Source organism: Ciconia boyciana, chromosome 17 (genome assembly GCF_034638445.1).
Source record: "Ciconia boyciana chromosome 17, ASM3463844v1, whole genome shotgun sequence".
In the NCBI taxonomy this organism is placed as follows: Eukaryota; Metazoa; Chordata; class Aves; order Ciconiiformes; family Ciconiidae; genus Ciconia; species Ciconia boyciana.
Window position 1 is genome coordinate 11,973,014 of NC_132950.1, and position 24,363 is coordinate 11,997,376.

The following is a 24,363-nucleotide window of genomic DNA, read 5'->3' on the forward strand; positions in this document are numbered from 1 at the left end:
GCAAGGGAAGTGCTTCCCTGTATGAATTTCCCTGAGTGCTTGTAAGAGTACGTCATTTCTGTATCACGAAAGAGCCCCACTCACAAACCAGCATCCCCTTTGGCTAGGTGCTGTACAAACATTGCCCAGGAAGATGACAACATATCCCAAGGAACTTAACTGTTTACTTTCTGGATCCCAACAGGTGAAACTGATTGACTACATCCACAGACAACGGCAGTGTAAGCTGAGTGTGCCCCTGAATGACAGGACGGCAGAGCTCAACAGCTACCCAAGATTCAATGACTGGTTAGACATTGTCAATGTGAGGAAAGAAGTTGTACAGGTAAGGGGAAGACAACCCTCAGCACAGAAGCTTCCCGCCCTTTCAAGACATTCCCAGCTGCCTGCTGGGTTTAAGTTAGCTTCCTGAACTTACTTTCAGGCAAGGTTGGGAGTATGTGGGTACACAGAGGAACCTTTGGTGGAAAGGGTGCTTCCTCTCTCCCCAAAGCAGTGATCACCCAACGAGAGTGCTGAAATACTCCCTTCCCTTTGTCCTCCTTCCTTCTCATAGTAGCATTTGAAGCAACACCTCACACCTATTGCTCAGTATGAGACAAAGGTCCTGCATTACCAGGACCTCCTCTCCTTCTGCCTGCTAGGGCTGAGAATGACGTCATAACTTAATCACTTACTAACTTTTAGATAATAATAATACTGTACCATACTATATTCTGTGTCCAGCACTAGCCAAAAAAGGACCAAGAGTTACAATTTTGTGCACTGACATATCCAACAAATGGACAAAAATGTTGAGTTGTGACAGCCTAGAGTTTTCTTATTTCTAAAAGCATACATGCCACAATTATAAATTAGTGAAGATCCAAAAATAGCCAATAGCACTGTGTCCCTCTAAACTCAGACTAGCAAAAGGGGTCAGAGTTTACAAGTTTTTCCCAGACTGATGGTTTTGAAACTGTGTAGCCTCACACAGCATTCAGACTACAAAATGAAGTGGACTGCAACCCAGTAATGGGCAGGTGGATTTTGACTGGGTGGGAGTCTTTGCTCATAAACAAGAGAGGTTTTTTCATTTTATACACAAACGCCCCTATGAGTAAAGTCTCTGCTTCAAACTGATACCAAAGAGCATTGCATCAGTGTAAAAGAATGGAATGAATAACTCTCCTGTGGTGGTCTGTGTGGTGGCCAGCATCAGCTGTTCATGCTCGCAGACCATGGCTCCTTCTGATCTTTACAGTTTAATTCTTAACATGCAAATCACTGGAAGCCTCTTTACTGCACAGAATACTCTGACACTTATGCTGGAATCAGAAATGACCAGATAAGCTAAGGACCCCAGCTCCTGTCTCCGACACACTTTTTTGGGGGGGTTGTTTTTTTGTTTGTGTTTTTTTTTTTTTTTTTCCTTTGGAAGAGGAGCCTGAAATCCTGGCCGCGTTTAGGTGGTTACTGGGAACTCCAGGACTGCAGAGCACTGACATCAGGTTGTTCCCTTGGGTCTGGACTGTGCATGGCTTCCCCATGCTGTCCTGTACTGGGGACAGCTCAGTTCAGTGTAACGTTAATGGCAATATAAGTAGAGCTCAGTCCACTGATGGCTAAACAAAGCAGAAAAGGCTTTTTCCATTCTTTTTGCCATTTTTGGCTCTGCAAGCCAGATCACAGTGTTCTCATTCAGTTTCCTTTGATCCTTACACAGGCAAAGGTTTTCTTTGACTTCAGCAGGGATCTGCCTGAGTTAAAAATACAGCAAATTTTCATGGAAGTTATTCCAGCTTGGTCCTGATGTAACTGAGCAGACTCTGGTAAAATAGGATGAGTTCAGGACCGAGTTGTTCCTTTTATTTGCTACTATTTATTTTGAATGTGATGCTGCACATTGCCTTCCAGCCCAGCAAGGTTTTGGGTAGTGCAGCTTAAGGTGCAGCAGTGACAATGAGAGAACAGAAAAGCAGCCTGTTGCTGTGGCCAAACTGCCAGGCTCACAACTATTGTTGGTTTCTAAGGTTACTGGAATTGCCTGAGCCTAAAAGAATGTCTTTGTAGCTCTTTTTAAAATCCTTTGTGATGCCTGCAGAACTGGGGGAAGGGAAGAGGTGAAGAGGAGGGGTGGAGGAAGGGGGAGGGAGGTGGACAGTTCAAATCTGCCACATCCTGCTAATTCAGGGAGCAAACAGTGTTGAGGCTGCCCTTCCGCTTGTGTGGTCACTAAAAAGGGTGAACAAATTTGGTTTTGGTGTAAGGCAGGAAGAGAACATATTCCAACTATTTATTATTTTTATTCATGCTCTCTTGCTACCCTCTCCCAAGCAGTGACCAGTGTAATGAACTAAGTTCCTTCTGTTCTCTGGGACAGAAATATAAGAGGTGTACAAAGCATTTAAATTCATCTGTGATTCCAAATGTATGGTTATTTTTTAAAAGTTTTGCATCCATTTCATGCAGCTGCAGACAGCTTCTGTAGCATTTATATTAGCTGGACAGGAGAACTGCGACACCCGTTTGGTCGTTAAAATTATTTTTGAGTAGGCATGCTGGGACAGGCTGTAATCTGGGGGAAATGGAAATAGCTGGGCTAATAAACCAATTGCTCTGTTCTCGCAGTGATTTTTTTTGTACTGTTATTTCACTGCTTAGAAAATAGCAATGCAGCCACTGTTGGTGTTTGTGGCATGGACATCAACAGACAGTGCAGGGGAGATGTTTGTCTGTGATGAGTTGTGTTTCAGAAATGTTACAGGTATCATGGGATCATTCCTGCTGTTGCTTAGATTTTATACAGCATGTGAACCGCAATTCAGCTGAATGCTTTCAAAATGGAAATCACTGACAGAAGGAGCTTTAATAGGTTAGTTATTAAGAAGTAAATAATGGTTTCCCTTGGCTTTATGCACACTGCCTGTGACATGACTGGGGAGAGAAGTGGTTAGGGAGCCTTTAAAGAGATGGCTGAGTAGACAGACAATGAAAACGGGGACATTTGAGTCCCATACCTGGTTCTGTGGCTGCTGTACAAGATACACTGGGGAATGACTTCCCATCTCTAAGATACTGTTAGCTCACTGTAAAACTGAAATAGTCATACTGGGTTTCCTTCTTAGTGCTTCCAAAAAGTGCTAGAGAGAAAGAAAACCCCACAAACGTTGTGATAGTGTATTCATGTTAGGCACAGTCTTCTCTTCTTGAGACTTTTAGGCTCTGAAACTAGTTGGAGAAGTTGCCAAGCACCTGTAGAGTCTTGGAGAACAGCTGCAACACAGCCCTTCCCTGTCCACCTCCGAGGTCTAAATAGAAACAGCAGGTACAACGCAGGAGGTGCGTGCAGGTGAGGGGCTCTCCTGTGGCCCATTGTTTGTTCATGGTTTTTTGCTTTTTTAAATGGTTCTGATTCCCTTTGCATTTCTAGTGTTGCTGGAGGGAGTATTTCAAGATTGTGCTAATCTGTGACATAACACCTTTGAAAAACAGCCTAATTGCAAGCAGTTTTTTAGCTCAGCGGTTAGAGAAACAATGCTCTTTTTCTCTCTCTCTCTCCCGCTCCCCTGTATCCCCCCCAGTCCTCTCCCAAATAAAGCTGCCATGCAGGGAAGCACAGAAGCTGCCAGGCTCTCCTGTCAGAAATAGAGCACCGGCTCTAATTTAGAATATCTGCTGACTCCTCTAGTCCAGAGTGAAGACTATTTTTGCTCAGTGACTTGCTCTAGACATTGTGAAGCTTGAAAGCTCTTGCTGTTATAATTGCTGTCTTGTTGTCGGGCTCCTTTCTTTCTTTGAAAACCTATATTTAAAACAAGAATAATGACTGCTTGTAAAATCCTTTAGTTCTGGAAGAGATTATAGTCATAACAATGCACTGTTTATGGCGTTGGGCAACAGCTAAAACTCCTGTGAACATGGATAACAGTCAGCCGGTCGTGCTGCGGAGAGTGAAAGGGCTGTTCTGTGTGGACCTAGCAGACTTGGAGGTAGGTGGTGAATACAAGGTTCGAGTTTGTGATCCTGTTTGCTCTCTGTGAATACACAATTCTGAGAGGTGAGGAAACTTTGAACCCCTACCCCAACTTGTGCTATTTCTGTTTCTTTGTTATTGTTCCTCTAATCAGTTGCCAGACAGATTTTTATCATAGAAAACGGTGGCTAGTGTGGAGCAGGCTCTGCTTTGGAGCTGGACTAGTATTGTTCTGTAACTTTCTTTTAAAGTATTTTTCTAGGAAATGCTGGAGTCCTTGTTTTTGGCTAGGAGTCCTAGAGATTCATTAGCACTGTGTACATGTAGTTTGATACCATAAATGATGCATAAATGGTTAACTGGGATGCATAAATGGTGGACTGAAACTGGAAAAAAAAAGAGATACTTGAACTGAGAACTAGAAAAGGCAGGACAAGGAACCATGCAGACAGAAGATGTATTTAAGCTATGTAGTGGTCTCCAGTGGGTAAAAGTTGCTCTGAAAATGGACCTAGAAAAATGTACTGATCTGGATTGTCCTGCTCCCCTTGAGAGCTGGAATTAAGAATTGAGGGGGGAGTGGGAGGGAAGGAGGATGTGAACAGAGCACTGTCCCCACTCTTAGGCTTATGGAAGAAGTCTCTTGCAGAGCTACTTACTAGGTTCTGGGCTTGGGGCATGTCTACCAAAAAAAAAGAGATTAAAAAAATCTCTGTTGGCTTATTTTCTGTACCACAGAAAAAGATTCTCTCTGTCTTTACCATTGTTCTTCCCAGAAATGTCACTATTATATTTGTTCCCACATATAACTTATCACCATCTTAAAAAGTAACTTAAGAACATAGTCATCTCCTTATCATCTTCTGAAACATGTCTGAACCAGCCCTGCTCACCATGTAGCAGGGGTTCCAGTCAATCAAGTTTGGAAAGCTGTTTTTAGCGTAGATAACTGTCATGAACAGGGAGGGGCAAATCCTGCCCTAGTGATTGCTGGCTATAAGCCGAACTTTGCCACCAGGGAGACTGTGGGAGCAGATGAAACAGTACTGTGGTTGGGTCTGGTTTACGGCTGTTGCATTTGGGGAATGTATTTGACTCCCAATGTATATATTTTTTTTGTAATACCTCCTTTTTGCTTATGAAACTTGTCTCATTCCCCATTTAGCATTTATGCCAAAGACCTACTTTCTTGTAAGCAGTCAAGAGTGGTTTCTGAGCAAGCCAGGAGCAGCGCTTGGCACACTGGGGAGCAGAGCAGGAAAGGCTCATGCCTTGAGTCAGAATTGTCTGTTAAGAGTCTCCTGCTGCCCCAGTGAAAATCTGTAGAGGATGAGGCATTGGCATAGGGTTGATACTATGAGACCATGGCAGATGGTTATGCTTGCTTGGACTGTGATCTAGCTTGTAGCAGATCGTGCTGATTGGTTGTTGGAGGAAAAGTGCGGGGTTTATGTGTGTGCATCCTTACTTTGATTGGGGGAATAGAAGAAGCTGATCTGCTTAAGTCTATCAGGTTTCCACAGCTGTATCCCCTCATCTTTTTCTGTCAGCATATCTACATGAACAGACTATGAGGACTTTCGCCATTTGCTGGACATTTCCATGGGTCTGGTGGCAGAAGCTCTGACTGGACTGCTAGATAGCAGAGATCCTGAATGTGCTAATTGTGTGTATGCAAATTAACTCTGTCCTGCAGGCTTCCTGGACCTAAAACTCCATCACCATGCTCCAGCTGAAGGCCCCTCCCCAGTGTAAACAGCTCTTGGAAAATATTCTCTGCTACTGCCAGGGTTCCCTTCCCCTGCCAAGGGGTCCAGGTGCCCCTTGCACAGCCTTGTTCACTGTGACTCGTTCATGGCTTGAGGTCAGCATGAGGCTCACGCTACCCCTCAGGATCTGCAGTGAAACACTGCAACCACTACATCTGTCTTCCCACAGAAAAATAGTAAGTGACAGCAGCTATCCTGTCCACAAAGAGCAAACTGAATGGGAATGCCCTGAGACTGTCAGCTCCTCTCCACCCCACCTGTTGTGCGAGAGGTAAAACAGTGAAGAGGGAGATGTTATGTGAAACCGTAGCCTGTGTATGCTCACAGCTTAATGCAAGCTAGAAATTTCATGAGAGGCTTTCCAGAATGCCCGTAAAATCTCCAGAAATTCAATAATACAATTTTTCAGTACCACCTTCATTGGACACCAGAAAACCAGAGCAAAATAACAACTAGCAGGCACACGATGTTCTTAAGAGCATCCTTACATGCTTTGATTAGAGCTGTCAGTGGGAATTTAAGCACCTTATGTAATGGGCTTTCTCTTCTAGCATCTGCTGCTTTACAGGAAGATGATTGGTGAGGGAATGTATTGATTTAAGAGGAGGCATTTGGGGCCTTGACAACTGTCCGGCTTTATAGGAAGAGCCATGTCTACTAGGTTGAGGAGCAGGTCAGACTGATTTTGCAGAGTGCTAGCAGCAGCATTAGCTCTGTAGGCTTATCTGCAGGGAGGAATCTTTACCAAAAATAACCCATCCACTGTGTTAGATACCAGCATTTTTGCCATGTTTCAGGGATTTAAGTTGGACACCAGACAAGATTAAAGACCTTCTTACACTATTGTGAACTCTTCACCCTGACTAATTGAGACTAACCTTTGGATGGCTTCTTGGATACACTGTGGTTTAGTTTTCTCTCTTTTAAACATGCGTACCATGAAGTGCACAGTCTGTATGTCTGATAAGCAGGAGGGCTTTGTAGAAAAGTCCTCTGACCTGTTGGTAGAGAGGAATAATTTCCTGGTTTGGGCTTTTTAGCATCACTTCTGTTGAGCAATGTGTGGTAAGTAAGGCTTTAGATTTTGCTGGCAGTTTTGAGGTGCTGAAAGATTGAAAGCAGGTTCTGTCTCCTCCTGCTCTTTCTTTCTTTTTTTTTTTTTTAATCTGACCTTATTATTAGAGTAGTCTCTGAATATCTTGCAGCTTCCCCTGTCATTCTGTAGTCAAGGCGTGGTGGGAGATGGTACTTAGCTTGGCCCTAATGCGAGCCTTTAAGCTGCATTTTTTTTTAAAGCTGTATTTTGTTAAAGCCACAGCACCCATGAAGAAGCAGGTAGAGAGGTCTGTTGACCCACATTTCTCACCCTCAGTGCTGAGGATTGGGAGTAACCCCTTTGCAAGGGCCCAGAATCACACTTGCACTGAGGGGGTTGGAGCCCACCAAATGCTCCTCTGAGATGGACACTGTCAAGGCGCTTCGCAGGGGACATTCTTCCCCCCAACTCAGTAGCTGAGCCAGAGCATCAGCAGCGATGGAACCTGCTTTAAGAGTCATCCTGAACTAGTGACCCTCATCATTATCACATTGGCTGGGGGGCTAACACAGAGCTAAATCATATCAGGCCAATCTTACAGGGATCAGGTTGACCAGTTTTATATTAAGCCACCACATATGTGCAGCACATGAGTGGCTGTTTAAAGAAAGCCTCTTACTTCCCCTCCCTCCCCCCTTTTAAGGCTTATTTCTTTTGTCACGTGTCATGGGGGCTGGCAGCAGGTTCAGAAAGTCTGAGCTCTCCCAGCTCAAGGTCATTGGGGTTGTTTAAATATAATCTCCTTTTCTGTACTTATACTTTCCTACAACTTGCTATTCTGTCTTTCTAAAATTAAACTATTGAGCAAAAGAGTAGATTGGACTTTACACGCAGGCCCAGAAAGGAGGCAAGCTAGAAGCACGCTGGACCCTTTGTCAGGGTGCGTGTCTGCGTGAGATCGTGCTAGGGATGCAGAGCAAAGTTCACAGTGAGGAGCTGGGGCTGCCCTTTGCTGCTCAGCTGTGCCTTGTGTGAACCGTTACAGCTTCTCATGGCAGGCCACACATTGAGTTGTAGAGCACAGACCTACTTAAGGAAGTGAAACCAGTCAGCTTAGGGGTGATCAAGCCCTCCATAGTAATTGTGTTCTGCAAACAAATGAGACAAAGGGAAAAAATGCCCTAACACTTCTAAAAAGCTCAATAGTTTGGAATGTTTTGTAATTTTTTAAGAATTGTGTTCAAGGTTTTTCTCTGCAACCAGGAAGGCTTGAAAATTAAAAGTGAAAGCTGGGGTTTCCTGATTGCAAAGGTTTGATCTTTAAAAAAGAAAAGCACTAAACACCATCGGACTTGCAAGAACGGGCAATCCTGGTGTTTAAGCATCAAGCTGCCATGGGACAAAGATGACAGCTAAGTTCTCTGTGCCAGTAAACATTTTTTGTGCTCCCCTCTGGGAACGCGAGAAGGACCTGTGAGGCTCTGAACACCACTGTGCAGGACCCGGGCCCGCTCCGTGAATATTGCAACACCCCATCCCTGCCATCCTCGGGCATCTGTACTGGTTGTGAGCTCAAGAATTTTGTGCTTGTGAGTTGTGCCTTGGGAGCAGTGAGTGTGTGTGCTGTTACAGCCAGGAGCTGAGCCCGGATGCCATTCCACATGCCTCTTACAGTAGGGAATAGGAATTCCCCAGTTAAGCCTTGTCAATACTAGCGCAACCAGGAGAGCTAATTTGGGGTAAGTTAAAATAGTCAATTCCGCCTTACTGATACAAATTGAAGCACACACTCAGTGTATATGCTCAGTTTTTTCAGTCCAAAGGCCTAATAGCCCATTTCTTACTCCACTGAGGGGTACAAGGGTCTTGTCAAACGTGCCGTGTCATCTGTCCTAGGTAACTGCTGTACTTTGCCCTCCTTGTGAAAGGAGAACAGACCAGAGAACCTGACTGCATCCTGTCGACTTGAGTGGACACAGGCTTGCAGACCAGACTGACTTCCCCCTTTCTTTCTAGCCTCTGTGTTTTGGGGTTTTTAAAATTATTTTATTGGGGTTTGCTTTACTGACTTCCCTGTGATCTCGAAACTGGACAGGGAGAACCTTTTTCAGTACCTGATGCCACACTTGCTTTTATGAAGCATTGTGGCTCACTAGCTTTTCTGCCAGCCCAAACATTGTTCGCTGCCAAGCCTTGATACCACCCTGTGCCAGTCACTACCCTGAGTGTTAACGCTGCAGATCAGTGGTGTTTGTCCACTCTGGATCCTGCCACAGAGCAACACTGGAGAAACCAGATCCCCAACTGTGCCCCAACTGCGACCGGCCCTGTCCCAGCTGGCCCTGCATTTCAGCTGCTTGTGCTGGCCATTTAAAGCCTGGGCTATGGAACTGGCTGTGGTGGAAAACCTTTGTTTTCCCGAGGAAATCTTAGTCTCTTCCACTTTACTGATTGACTTACTAATAGCTCTAATAAGTTACTGGTTACATTTGTGTCATACTAAGGATAGGGAAGTGAGGTGATACTGGGTAATGTGACTTGGTAGCTTATACTGGGATCTGGAATGACGCTGCTGCTTAAAACAGTAGCTATGTAATCTGGGTTGTTTTCTTAGTGGGGAGTGGTGGGGGTGAGGAAATGTTTCAAGATAATTCAGGAATGACATCGTTGTAATCCTGCTTACTCTAAGACCGTGTAAAAGCATGAAATGGGATAAATATTTTTGTAAGAGACATTGGCTTTCTCTTATGCTTAATGGGGAAACATTAGCTTCCTTGCTCGAGAGCACAGGGGGCACCGGTGGTCGTGTAGAAAACTTTCTTCCATATTACACTAAAACTCACTCCATGTTTGCCCCAGTCACTGTCCCTTTTAGAGCTGCTTGTGTCGCTGCGAGGCTGAGTCCTGCGTTGCAGAACCGCCCTTGTGATACTGCTGAACAAAGATGCTTCTGTGAGCTGCCCGTCTGCATGCAGGGGGGAGGAATTCAGGGGGTGCTGGGGAAATAACTAACTATAAGAAAGACTTGGTTTAATTCTGTTGTTATCAGCCCAGTTCAGCTGGGGATCTGTGTGAGCAAACCTGTACTGGCTTCATGCTGGAATATTTGAGTTGTGGAAACGCATTCCGACTTCAACTCAGATGATCTGAACCCCTGGGTTTTTCTGTCCTTTGGGGTGTAATATCAGGTTAGGAATCCCAGGAGAGCAGATTTTGCACCGTGTTTTCACCAGAGTCTTTGTGCTTTCTGCATTTTACCCAAGTGGAAGTCATTCAGGAACAAGCTTTATGGGGCAGTCTTACTCCTGCATCTTGGTGGTGCAGGAGTGCAGAAAAATGAGTAATAATACCCAGCGTCAAGTGGGATATCTGTGCTTTTGTTGTTCTGCTAATATTAATTATAGAAGAACAAGAAAATTTACCCAAACTTCATTGAACTCTGGCTCTACTACGGACCTGCTTTGTGCTTACTGCTCATTTAAATTCTTGGCCTCTTCTTGAGTCAGCTGTGTTTTGTGTTTCATCCGGTTCAGGGCATGTGACAGAAGATGCAGGATGCATTTCTTAGACGTCTGCCCTTTCTTAATTTATTCTTTTACTTTGCTCCATGCAACAGTTACTAAAAATGGAAACTATGTGATTACTCTTTGTGTTACCACCTACAAAGCTCCAAAGGTTGGGGCTGTTCCCAGCGCTGTCACAGTTAAAACCAAAAGTCATGCGTCAGATCTCAAAGGCATGGATTAAGAAAGATGTGATTGTTAAAGGACATTCAACAACATTCAAATTAGATTTATAGTTGGAAGTGGGGTTTAAGAATCTAGAGGATTTCAAGCTTTTTGTTTCTCCAAACAGTGAGACACACTTCTGAGTTTCCCCTTCAAATAAAAGTTGAAACCCTTTTATATAGCTTGATTCCAGGAGTTGAAACTTTAGGAAAGAGGCCAAATATTGTGAAATTTGTGATCTCATTGTGAGAGTAGGCAGCAGTGAGGTTTGTTTAGGCAAAACTTTCAGGGAAATTCCTGGGTATCTGGGCTAAATATCCTGGTTTTGTTTATTAACCACAATTGCTGCAGACTTACACTGGAAACATTTGAATGGGGGAGGAGAGAGGCGACACAGCTCAGTTCTGTGTCAGGAAATACCAGATCATTTCATGCTTTCCAGTCTCTTGTATCTTTTGTGTCTGCCTGATCTAAACCTTATCACTTTGGGGGCTTTGGTGTATTAAGACATACAAGGAGTTCTGCACAAATATCTTTCCAAGCAAGATACGGGTAAGGCTGGTTCTCTAATGAAGGAAAAATTGCTTGAGGAGGAGGTCGCTATCTCTCTGTCAAAACATTTATTATTGTTTAACAAAAGAAGTAATTTTCCTCACTGTTTTTACTTTTCACTTCCCTGCTGAAAAGCCAAACATCTTTATCTGACATTTTTTTCAGGTTTTAGGCCTGTTTTGTTTCTGACTGCTATTTTTAATGAAAAAGTTAAGCTTTCTTTAGTAGCTTTTCAAAAATACTGAGTGAAAACTTTCCACAAGGGAGAAGAATATTTCAGTCGCCTCTAATCCTAACTTAAATACCAGAGAACGACCATAACATCCTAATGATACAGAGCACACTCGAGCATACGCCTGGTCTCTCGTGATGTAGGGAGGAGAGCGAGCAGCTGTTGAGCACTGCTGAGCACTGCCGCATGGTTGTTACTGACCCAGTGATCCTTAAGAGAGATGCACTACCAAAATGAGTAACTAATGAGTCAGACCAGGCAGTGAGACAGTGGCACTATTTAAAGTACATGAGAATAACAAGTGACAGTCTTACTTATATATGTATATTAAAAAAAAAAAAATGTATCATCTTGTTTTTCTGCAGAGGATACCAGAGGAGCTAACCTTAGATGCCTTACTAGAAATGAATGAGTCAAAGGTGAAAGAAACAATGAAGAGATGTGGTGCCAGAGATGAGGAGTGCTCCAGACTCAATGGGGCACTGAGCTGCTTACGGAAGGTGACTGAATCAGGTACAGGCTGCCTTGTTGTTCTATGGAATTCGTTTCTTGGCAGTCCATCCCCCATCCTGCTTCCTTTCATGTGAAACAATCTGCAAAAACCTCTAGAGAATGTCTTTGGGTATATTCTGTAACCAGTATCAGGTTATGGCTCTTGGATGTACATGAAGTTGCAGTGATCAAACGCATCTAGAGCTGTGGATTGGATTTGGTTTTGACAGCATGTCAAATAAATAAATGGAAATAAATGTATGTAGAAATATCCTCTCCTACTCAGTAGCCTATATCCTTATTCCCTCTCTGTTCAGAGTTGTGTCTAATGCTCCATTAATCCTCCATCATTCAGTACACATATCCTTGACGTAACAAATACAACCAGATTTCTTGCAGGTAATCCCCTCCCCAAATATTGCTAGCTCAGAGAGAAGGTGTAATTCTGTTTGGCATTACTTTGCTCAGAAGCCTGAGTATTGTTCAGCTCAATGCTTTGGAAGAGAGGAACATTGCTCCGACAACCCTTTATCACTGCATAGCTCATAGTGTGCCAATTGATTCACTTCTCTTTAAAACCGCTTGCCTCCTGCTATCTTTCTTTGACTGCTAGAATGGATAGAATCATTAGCCAAATTCCAATAGCAGATTCAAGAGCTAGAAAGAACCCTGATTTACCTTGAAATTATGGAAAGAAAGGTACTGTGTAATTAGAAATGCCTGTGTTCAGCAGGCAAATAGATCTGACCAAGTTATTTAAGATCAGCCAAACTCAAGATTCCCAGAGCGCTGTTTCACTGTCTTTCCGTCACCTTCCCCAGGCTACTTTCAAAGGCACTGTAAGATCTGTTTGTACGAGAGCATTTCTCACAGCATACTGGTACTAACATGCATCACATCTTTCTTTGTAGCAATTATCAATCTGTCACTGGAAGGTGATGTTTCCTGTTGGTATTATGACAGTTCATACCATTCGCAAATCATAAAGATTAGTTAATGGAAAAGTCAACAAACAGCTCAGTTTCATGTTTCCTTTTTTCTAATCTTTCTTGTCCTGGGCTGTCAAATATTTCCCATCCATGCTGTGGCAAAACCAGCCATTGTTCAGAAGTCATGGCATTCACTTTTTATAAAGAAATGACATTTTTAAAAAGCCAGGTATATCATCTCTTCAACCACTGACTGGTCAATAGGACATCAGGGCCTGAAGCTTTGACTATTCACCTTGATTTAAGTCATTAAGGACATACTTAAAATTAAGACAGAGAGTTATTCTGATCAATTAAGCCTCTGAAATTATCCCAATAATCTGTGCCTTCCTGCTTTGCTGCCTGCACTCTTTTTTTCCGTTTATACCCAGGATTGGCCTACAGGCTGTACTGGATCATTCTGAACTACAGTGCTAGGCATTGTAGAAGGCAGCGCTGGGCTCTACCAGTGATCCAGCAGGATGTGGTCGTTCCTTTTTGTCCAGCTGTCTGACCCTGGTGCAGCTCTAGCTAATACAGTCTGAACAAACACAGCAGCTGTGCTGCGTGCTGCTGCCTGTAATAGACCAGCAGTGCCCCAGTACTCCAGGTGTCAGGTGAGTTCTAGGCACTGGTTACATGCCAGAGAGAGAGAAAAATGGCCAAAAGAGTATCAGGAGCTCCTAGATACACCTTATTTGCAATCTAATGGCCTTTCTCAATTTAAGTGGTATTTAGCAGTTCTGTTGGCTAATAGAAAATAGTTTCGTCTTTTTACCAAAGACCAGTCTAAAAGCAAACAGGGTGCCAGGTTGGATGTACAGATTTTTCTAAACAGATTGGCACCAAATCCACGTAGGCTTGCAGTGGGATGTGGGTGCCTGTTTTATGTAGGTATGCATCTCCCACATTCTTCATTAGGGCCCCAATCTGTTAAAACTCAGCCCATCTTAGAACATAGGACCTGATTTTAGCTTTTGAGATACGTAGCTACAGATAGGAAAGAAGGGTAGTTACTGCCATTCTAGTTTTAAAGGTTACTTTAGCTGATGTCTTAGATGGGTGTCAGGGGAGGAGAAACTAGGCTTGCACTTTGGCTAGGTGCAAAGCAGGGGGGGAAAAAAACACCTTCTAGCCTACAGTAGCATGATGTGGTATGTGTATCTACATTGGCTTTTCATTTTAATCAGTCGCTAACATTGCTACGGTTGGTGAACAGGTGGGGAGTTAAAAGATGATGTGCTGATGAATCTTTCTGAGGCACGCCGAGAGAACAGCTCTACAAACATGACCGAATCCCCCTGCTCCTCTGCGCCCTCATGGACTCCCTCTGTACTGCACCTTCCCAAGGGCAACAGCCAGCAGGCACGTTCTGTGTCAGTATCTACAATCCCATCTTCAGATTCTCTTGCCTCGAGTCATGGACCTTCTATCTATGCAGAAAACCTCCTGGACCCTTTTGCATTCCCCCCACACAGTGGAAGGTTAACGCCAAGGACTCCTCACAGCATCACTATCACTCCACCAGCCACTCCTCAAGCCAAGAGACGGCATAAGTTGAAGCCACCACGGACTCCTCCTCCCCCTTGCCGGAAGGTTTTTCAGCTGCTACCTAACTTTCCAACCCTCACAAGGAGCAAGTCCCATGAATCACAGTTGGGAAACAGGATAGATGAAGTTCCTCCAATAAAGTAAGCATGACACTTCCCCTTCCCCACGGGCACTGGTGGGCTGTGTTCATACCAAAGGACATTCAGTGCTCCAGTTCTGACTCTGTGAAAGAGCTGGTGCTCATTTGCCTCCTCGTGGTTTCACTGTAGTCTGAGAATCTGTATCAGTGGGATATTCTAAGATAACCACAAAACCTGCTTGTTAATAGTGTAATTTACTTGAAATATATTTGAATTTATTTGAAATTGCACCTGCTGGGGAGGTTGGGATGGCTGCTGCTATTAAAGGATCCCACCAGTTTCTCTCAAGCATCTAGTAGCCAATTCCACGTGCTGGAATTCTGTTCTGTCCTTAAATGTTCCTCACAGTTCAGGTGGCTGGTATCCTTTTATGTTTTTATCTTAAGATGTATTTTAGCTGCTAGTGTGAACTTCAAAACACATTTATTACAGTATAGACAACTATAGCTCTATAACAAGACAAATGGTCTTAGGCTACGCCTTTTTTAGGACTGATCCAGGCTTTGAGATACACTTTTTTCCTGTAGGTAGGATGGAAGGTATTAATCTAACATTTAACTAATAGTTGAAACTGGGAAAGAAATGTGCCTTCCAAAGACGCTGGCTGTCCCTAAACATCACAGAGACTTAGGTCAGCATCCAAATTCTGTAGCAGGCACTGGATCATTACAACTTACCCTAACTCTTTGACCACCTGGAAGAGTTCAAAGAGCCTGTTCTACTGAGGACCTTTTGCCAAAATTATGTTTTTATATAAGGGAAACTAGCCCCGCTCAGAATGGACCTGAGATTTTGGGTATGAGCATTAACAGCAAAGGGCTGTGCTTTTGATGCTGCAGTACGGTATTGCCTGCTGATTGACATGAATGAGTTCACTATAAATGCGTAGCCTTGTAAGCAGTACAGTATTCTCCCACACTGTGAGTGCATATGAAGTATATACTAAAACCTGCAAATTGCTGAACGTCTAAATACAGCAAGTAAGCACCTGTGGCCAACGCACAGCTTTGTTTTGAAATTCAGTGGTAGGAACCTGGTTCTGTTGTGATCCAGGTCCTATTGATTAAGTCTGCTAGGAATTGCAAAATGTAGCACTCCTGTGATTCAGGCACTTCCATGCAGCCTGCCAGCTGACTGAGTTGCACAGCCTCGTTAACACTTCTCGTCTGCAACCCAAAATTCAGGTGCACTCTTGTACACTTCACTCAGGCTGGTGTTGGAGCTCTACCCAGCAAAGACTACCATTTGTAGGCAGGAAAGTATTGGCTAGGCAGCAACTTCAGGAGCCTGTGCAAAGTCAGAGATGTTTGTAAACCTGACATCAAACGCTGCAGGAAGGAGTTTCTGCTCTAGCAAAGTGTGTATCCTGTCACATGAATATGAATGTCTAAAATTTTTTTTTTTTCTCTCTAGGTTCGGTAAGAGATTTTTACAGGGCTGTCTTCGTTTCATTGCTGAGAGAGAAGAACCTGTCCTTGTCAACTACCTGTTGATCATCCCTGTGCAACCTCTGGAGGTCCTCAATAGGGCCTTCTATCCCAGAGTTTCTGTTAACTTCAGCAGGAGCTTGGCCTAGTTGGCCTACTGGAGAACTGCAGGGTGTTTACATGGTCTTTTTTGTACCTGGTATTTCTTCAGATGACAAAAGCAAGGAAAAGGAATACTGATGTTTAAAGGGCTAAAGCAAGGGGTTTGGGTGTAATTGCTTGTCTGTGACTTCAGACAGCTGTTATTGATGGCTCTTGGTACTCGAAATAACTTCAAAGCTAACCATTTAGTATCTTTGGATATTCATTGCCAAGTATCTCTGTAATGAAATTAGACAGTGGCGTGCAACCTTCTGAGAAGCGCTTCAGCATGTCCTTAAATGTGGAATGCTTCCTCTGATGTTGATGAGTCTATTCACATGTTTAATGGCTTACAGGACTAGGACTTGTGTTTTTATCCACTAACGTATCAATGCCGTTTAGTGTTTTAGCTATCCCGATGTGGCTATGTGTGTCTGTCTCAGACACAACCTGTAACCTTGGAAGCTAATGTAGAGAGATATGGGCATCTTGGAAAGTGTCTCACCTTTTTGTAAAGTATAAAAGTCCAAATAAGGACATTATAGCACCACACATATATCTAATGCCCTTTAAAACAAAAATCACAAGAATTACCTTCAGAAGTGAAAAAGCATAGAAAGAAAATTGTAAAATGAAAATGCAAGCAGAAATCTGAGCATTTCTCTGTAGAGAGTGATAGAATTTACGCAATAAATAAAAAAGGCATTAGAATAAATTCAAATTAAAAATTTTGGTGCTTCTATGCATATAGTCATATTGTCTGTTTTCAAATCTATACTGTAGGCTCTTTTAAGTCCTATTCAATTCCAAACTTTTCTATATAAAAGAAGGACTCTTCAGTAAGGATTTAGCCATCTTAATTGATATTAACAGCCATCTTAGCTGTTGTATTATGATTAATTCAGATGACCGTGCACTTGGGTGGCCACACTAGATCAGCAGTATTCCTTGGAAAAACAACTAGTCATTCCAGCCTATTCTAAGATGCTGAAGAACACAGATGCCTTTAAAAGTTCACTGGAATAATGATAAAAAAGAATCTGGTGCCATCTAGGGTCAAATAAAGAGACTGGCTTTTTGTAAGCATTGGCAGTGTCCAGCCTTGAAGCTGTGTTGATACTTGCAGATTTGAGTTTTCTTCAGATTTGCAATATGGCTATAGATTTAATTCAGGAAATATGCCAGAATCTTAGCATTTGAGATTTTTTAGGAAGTTATGTGGTATAACCACAGGAGCACTGGACAGGCATTTTGAAGTCTAGGTCTCCCTTTCTGCACTTATCAGCTACCTAAGTGATCTCACATAAATCTTCTTATTCTTCTGGGTCACACTGGCCCTGTCTATAAAATGGAGATAATAATTTTCAGTGTAAAAGAATATTCTGAAGTCTACTGACTCTGCATGAAAACTGGGCGATGGTATTCGTGGTAAACCAATTGGGAGTAAAGTCTGACTTTCAACTTTGTTTTAATGGCCTAGACCTAATCAGATGGACTTCTGTAATCCCTAAACGTAAAACATAATGATTTAAGAAAAAGAGGGAAGAATTATGATTCCACCACCAAATCTTACCTTACGTTGCCTCCATATGAAAACAAATAAAAGACTAGTATCTGGTAGTTTTATAGCAGAAGGCAAACCAGTCTCAGCTGTGCTACTAACAGTGTCATGGCTACTAGTCCTTATCTATGACAGTGATTGCTTTGTTTCTGTCTAGACTGGTAAGCACGCTTGTGAGTAATGCTTCCCTAAAACATCCTTTTGTTTTCCATCAGAACTCTCCCAAGGATCCCCTCAAACGGTACGAAGAGACTTTGGTTTAGCTGTAACACACAGGTAAGCAACACATGCTGTGGGAGCCACAAAGGAGACAAACTGAGGGGTCAGACCAGGACAGCATCCGATTTAGTGCATTTGTAGCAGTCACGACTCTTAAGATGGGTTTGAAGTTGGGTTGGGTGCCTCATTTGCCAAGTTAAGCCTTAACTATGTATTTCAGCTTAATTTATTTTTAATATATGCACTTGAAATCCTTTTTACAAAGCCAATTGACTCGTGATTCCGTAATGACTAGCGTACCAGCAGTAGCAATGTTGTGTATGGGGTGATGGGACCAAGCATGCCAGATGTGTAACTATGGCTTTTCTAAAACACTTCCACTGCTCCTAATGAAAGGGAAGCTGCTCCTTCCTCCCTACGTGGAAAGAGCATATATTTCCCTTTTCCTCCCTTGTAGCTTCCTGCATCCTCCCTTTGCAAATCCAAACCAAAACTGGGCCAGCCAGTTCTAATGCCAAACAAACCTATCCACTTAATTTTCTGGTAAAAGGGATAACACTCCCACCACCACCCACCATAAATTGGGTCCCGGTTCTACAAAGAGGTTCAGGTGAATATAACCAGCACCAGGTGACATGTCCTGCTGACCTGAGGAGGGACACCAGCGACGGATAGGGAGCACATGCTCATGGACTGGATCTGCACTTGGAGTGTGTGCTGGCTGCTCCCTCTCACAGTACTTGCTTGTGTCATGAGGTGAAGCTCAGTTCCAGTTTGAGGCTTTTTATGAAAATAATATTGTATCACTATATTGTATCACTTGGATATCTTTGCCTGCCTGAGGCTTCAGATCTGTAATTGCTGAGCTGCAGCTTTGAGTACCTTCTAGAGGTGTGTGTACATGCACACCCTGTCTCCTCTGAGACACCTCTGAGCACCTCTCAGCCCCGTTCCAAGAGTGGAGAGCTAGCAAGAGGCCAGCAGAGTTGGTGCCAGCCTTCTTTCAGTTGCTTTTGATCAGAAAAGTGAGAAGTCTTTTCCGCAACACCACTTGCCTTTTTCAGAAAGGGCTAAAGGAGTATAGCCTGTCTGTAACTACCTACAAATGTGAATTTTCCTTTAGACACCAGTTAAGATAATTTTTCCCCACTTGTCTCCACTTAGGTTCTCTACAAAGTCTTGGTTATCTCAGATTTGCCAAGTCTGTCAGAAAAGCATGATGTTCGGGGTGAAGTGTAAGTACTGCAGGTGAGCACACAGTGATGATCTTTTTCAGAAGAACTTTGCATTTGATTCATTAAAGTTTGCCAGTGACATCTCTTGACATGATGCACTCTTAACAGTGGCATCATTTTTTCAGTCAGCTTCTGAACTGGCAAAGGGACACTTTGGCACAATTTACACTTAGGTTGGTAGCCTGACACGTAGATGAACCAAATTTATTTCCCTGCCACAGGCTTCCTACCTGATCATGGGCAAGTTTTGCAGTGGGAGTTGGATACCTAAATAACAGCGAGGATTTTAGTTTTTGCTTCTCTGTCTGGATTGTTAGTCCAGAGCACTGAGATGTTAGTGCTTCAGTGTCACAGGATGAGAGTCAGTGAAAGTAACTATATTAAAAATAAATCAGATGCTAAGATATGTATGTGGCTTTCATTAGCCTAATGACACACATAATAGGATTCTTCATATGAATGCATGCTGCTGTGGGGCCTGGAGCATTCCAGAACTCCCTCTGAGATTAGCATAAGAATTACACATTAAGGGTAAGCTTCCTCTTTTTGGGAAAGAACAAGTTGCTATTTAACATGTAATGTTTCTCTTTCAGATTAAAATGTCACAACAAATGTACTAAAGAGGCACCTGCTTGTAGAATATCCTTCCTTCCCAGTAAGTAATTTTCTACAAGTTCTTAGCATTTCAATGTAATTGATGGTATCACAAGAATAAAAAGTCTGATTAAAGCTTTTTTTTCCCTTCTCCAACCTGTTTTTCAGTAACAAAAATAAGAAGAACAGAGTCTGTCCCTTCTGATATCAATAATCCAGTAGACAGACCAACAGAACCACAATTTGGAACTCTTCCCAAAGCACTAACTAAAAAGGTACATGGTGACTGAAGTGAGTCTTGTGTCTGTAAGTCACTGAGGAGCTACAGTAAGGAGAGGTGGCAGCATACCTTGCTGGTTGGAGCAAGAGTGGCACCTTGAGCTTTCGCTTTGCAAGGAGACTCTGATACGTGACATTTTCTCCTTGTAAAACATAGGTTGTGCACATCTCCAGCTGCCTGCTCACTTAGAAAAACTATGCTATGATCCAGGCTAGGGACAGCTTTCCTTTCTAAACATTTCAGTAAACATTGAGAGGAATTCTTTCTTTCTTTTTATTGTTTTGTCACGAGTGACTTTCCTTGCTTTGCAGGAGCATCCACCAGCAATAAATCATCTGGACTCTAGCAGTAATCCTTCTTCTACAACCTCATCCACACCATCTTCTCCAGCACCTTTCCAGTCTTCCAACCCTCCCAGTGCAACACCTCCTCCAAACCCTTCTCCTATGGGCCAGAGGGATGGACGATTTAATTTCCCAGGTAAACTTATTTGTTTCAGGAGACCTCTGCCAAGATCAGAAAGGCCTCCATGCAAGCAGAGGCTGACCAAGACTTCATAGGTAGTTGCAGGTTTCTGAATAACACAGTTGTGTCTTAAGCAAGGTGTGAAGGTGTATCTTGTTACCGGATAAAAGAAAATGGTCTGTTCTTAAAAGTGTTTAAGCGGTATCAACAAGATGCTTTTGCAGGAGACAGATTATTAAGGAGTGCTGGCACCTTTCTTAAATGATTCGATCTTTCTATTTTCTCCTTTTTTGAAAAGGACTAAAAAAAAATCGTATTCTTTCTCCTCCCTTTTCTCATTGTATTATAAAATGCATGCTGCCTGCTGTGTTTGGTCACCAGTGGCTTTAAATCATGAGTAAGTTGATTGCTAGAGCAAAATGTGAAAATGAGAACTGGGATGAATTACTTTACCAGTCCCTTCCGAAAGATAACCAACAATCAACACTCATTGTTAAACCATTGGCACACACGTATGGTGGAGAAGAATTTACCATACATACTTTACAGATTAAGGACCCAAATGTGCAGGCTTTACCAAAGTTGATAGAGGCAAGGATCTCTGACAAGAGCAAAGATTTACATAGTGAGAATAAATTTAATTCCTTTGATCTGGAAATGAAGTCACATGCTGCTCTCTAGCTGCTACATCTAGCCTTCAACATTGCTGTATTTTGCATCAAGCTTTTGATCTCTGAGTGAAAGTTGCTATTTTAGCCTACTCAAAAGGAGGAGAAGCAGAGCCAGTTTAGTACAAGGATTCTACTGCAACTACTTTGTATTAGGACATAGTGCTCAAATTCACTGAAATAAAAAAAATTGCTTGCAGATGTCTCACGACCTTCAGCTTCTCTGGGTGCATCTCTGAAAAGCTGAAGACATGTGAGAGAGCATTGAAACACCAGCTTTTACCTGGGTCTGCCTGGGCCTTAGCATTCCTGGGTTCTCTAAATTTGCTTCTGCCACTTGAAGGCTGAATGTGCTGTTTTCCCACCAGACTGTTTGCTTATTGGTAACATAGCTTTCATTTGATAAGTATCATCTGTCACAGTCTTCCAAAAATGCATGTGCTCAAATTCACCCCCTCAAGCAGGCTGATAATCTACTAATCTGTTTCCCAACAGTGAGTTGGGACTAATTCATTGAATGCATATGGGGCACTTACTGATGATCGTCTAACTTGTGTTTTGTTTTTTTTTTTCTCCTGGTAATTTTTTTGCTGTCCTTTTTTTAAAAAAAAAAAATAAAAATAAAAAAAAGCTGCCTACTACATTCAGCATAGACAACAATTTATCTTCCCAGGTGAGTTGATTGTTTTAATTCTACTAACCAGCTTCTGCTGCCAAAAAGTAACTTGTTTGTAAACTTCTGCATGCTGCCCAAGAACAATAATTCTGCTTTAAAAAAAAAAATCCAGTCTAAACCAATTCAAACTTTCTCTTATCTCAGTATACAATTCCGGCCTCTCTCTCCTAATGTCATGTAGTGATGTGATTTATGTACTAAGATGAAACTTGAATATTCAGCTGTAAAACAGTAGCTTTCTGCTGTGGGATTCTATACACAGCTATGTTCTTTCTTTGAAAAGGCTCGCTTCTATGGTTATATACTTAGCTAGTATAAATGGACACTGTCAGTTCAGGAATGCTGACCTCACCTGTATGAATTGAGGCGCTTTGCCTATGGGATTTAAGAATGATGTAACACTATTCATATGTGGATTTGCATATACAAACTTTTCTCAGTCAGCTGTTCATGAACCCTTAGAAACAGCTTGTTTGCTTCCAAAGTGAGAACTGATGATGTAGAATGCCAGGTACAGAGTATTTATTCTGAATTTTGGAAGGATTTGCAACCCAAGCTGAATTTCCTGTGCACTGGTGACACCAGACAGACCAGGTGCAGTTGGAATACATGACCTGCAATATAGATGAATTCAAACGTCTTAGTTCTGTGAGGATTTAAGTATTTCTGATTGTCCAAGGCAACTTGAAGGTGTGTGAGCAGTTCACAGACAAGGTCTGACCTTGAAAGACATTACAGATAAGTAGGTGAATGGGGAGAAGACTGGGCTTGGTCAATATACGGGCATGTAAGTACTAGGAAGGATGAGCATAGTTTTAAAAGAAGTATAAAATCATCTTGCCTGTGGTTGAGTTTACTTTATAATTCCTGAATAGGAAGCAAATTACCACTATTGCAATGTGAAAACTTCCAATCTATAGGAGATTAAAGTGTAAAATATGTATCATAAATGTTTCTACTTTCACAGAAATTCCCAGTCCTGCACAAATAGCACAGCCTCCAGAAACAGCTGCAGACACTAAGTAAGTACAGTTTTAAATTTTTATTTGCATAGTGTTTACCTGATAATCTTCAGATCAGTCTGAAAGCGCTATGTTATGACCAAAACTGAATTTATAATCTGAGAACTCACAGGATAATTTTAGTCAGCAAGGGTGATACTGGTATTCCCAGTTTTATAAAGCTGAAGATGATATTTACTTTAAATCGGACAGTAAGAAGGCCACACCTTTAATATCTAGTTATGGTTATGTGTGCATTCCCGAGATGAGAAAGGTCCGATGCAATAGAAGTTATGGAGTTTTACGATTAAAAGAGCATCACATGCTTAGCTGCAAGCAAACATCTTTTTAAGGATCTGCATTGTAGGGCATGCAAAAGATTTTAGCCTGCGTTGCCAGCACTCCCAATTGCTTCTCCACTGTAAGGTGTTTCAGTAGTAGGAATAGGAGTATCCATTACTGGAACACATTACAATAAAGCAGCCATGCCATTGCCAAATCAATTCCTGCCACTTAATAATTGAAAATCGCTTGAAAGTCTTTGTCCCTCATTTGCTAAAGTAAGCTTACAAGGTCCTTATCTGTTGAGTGGAGCAGTAATTGTATTTTTCTCTGACCTACTATAATGCTATCAAGATCTGTTCTGTATTTGCTTCTTTCCACTCCACTAATGGCATATGTAGCAGCCCACTTTTCTAACTCAGGTGGATATGCAAACATTATTTTCACTGTAAACCTGTCTTCTCTTGTTAGTGCTCATGAACAGCCGGACACAGACGGAGTTGAATGTGAAGCAGAGGTAGGTTTTCTGGTTTGCCCTTTTGTACAATCAGAAATGCCATGTTGAAAGTGCAATAAAAAAGCTGTGGCCCTGGAATTATGAGCGTAGACTAGCTGTGCCTTACCTTGGTTCCACTGAACTGTTTGTACTGTAAAGATCTCAACTGAAAATTCATGGTTTCTGGTAGCCAGGCTGAAACATTTAAGTACTTGTAACAATACTTAACCTTTTCTAATCGGGCGAAGAAGATATTGTTCAAACTTCTCTCTCACTCAGTTTGGTGCAGCTGTTTTTATATTACAAGAGCTGCAGGCCTGCTCCTGGAGTTACGAGGTCTAAATGCTCTGCAGACCTCAAATCTGCAAGTAATGCATGTGTAGGTGCTACCCGTGGTCACGTAAGCCCATGCTTACAGGCTTTGCTTTGCAGGATCTACCATGAGCTAATGTTTTGCATAGGAAAGCCTTTCCATACCTATTCACAAGACTCTGATTTTGGTAGTGCCTAAGCATGTGTTCGGCTTGTAGTATGAACACTGAAATGGGTTTCTGTAGGGATGAGTAAACCTATAGAGACAGAATCGATTATTTCAGCAGAAATTACTGGAATTTGGATCAAGCTTGCTGATTTTTGGAGCAGTTCTCCCTAACAGGAGAATTTTAGTAATCGCAAAAAAACCCCAAACCCACCCACATTTACTTGAAGAACAAAGAGGTTCTTGACCCTTCCTTTTAGAGTGGTCTTGCAGTATTTTGCTCTACACTGAAGGCCAGATCCTGAGAGATGCTGAGTCCTTAGATGTTAGTTCTGGTTCTACGAATTTAACTCTATATGGGATAAAGCCTTTCTTGTCTTCACCTGTGTGCACTGGCATACAGAAGATGTATGTCTT

At 42.4% G+C, this 24,363-nt stretch overlaps 1 protein-coding gene across 1 annotated transcript in view; it reads left to right on the plus strand.

The window, feature by feature from the left end:
• KSR1 (kinase suppressor of ras 1) overlaps positions 1 to 24,363 on the plus strand; it is a 75,381-nt gene that overhangs the window by 38,524 nt on the left and 12,494 nt on the right. Inside the window, exons 2-13 of the mRNA XM_072881802.1 lie at positions 185 to 325; positions 11,638 to 11,785; positions 13,952 to 14,423; positions 15,837 to 15,841; positions 17,768 to 17,828; positions 18,936 to 19,019; positions 19,600 to 19,661; positions 19,769 to 19,875; positions 20,192 to 20,360; positions 21,645 to 21,686; positions 22,657 to 22,711; positions 23,444 to 23,489. Coding sequence (XP_072737903.1) covers positions 185 to 325; positions 11,638 to 11,785; positions 13,952 to 14,423; positions 15,837 to 15,841; positions 17,768 to 17,828; positions 18,936 to 19,019; positions 19,600 to 19,661; positions 19,769 to 19,875; positions 20,192 to 20,360; positions 21,645 to 21,686; positions 22,657 to 22,711; positions 23,444 to 23,489 — 1,392 coding nt within the window. The remainder of the gene's footprint in view (positions 1 to 184; positions 326 to 11,637; positions 11,786 to 13,951; positions 14,424 to 15,836; positions 15,842 to 17,767; positions 17,829 to 18,935; positions 19,020 to 19,599; positions 19,662 to 19,768; positions 19,876 to 20,191; positions 20,361 to 21,644; positions 21,687 to 22,656; positions 22,712 to 23,443; positions 23,490 to 24,363) is intronic.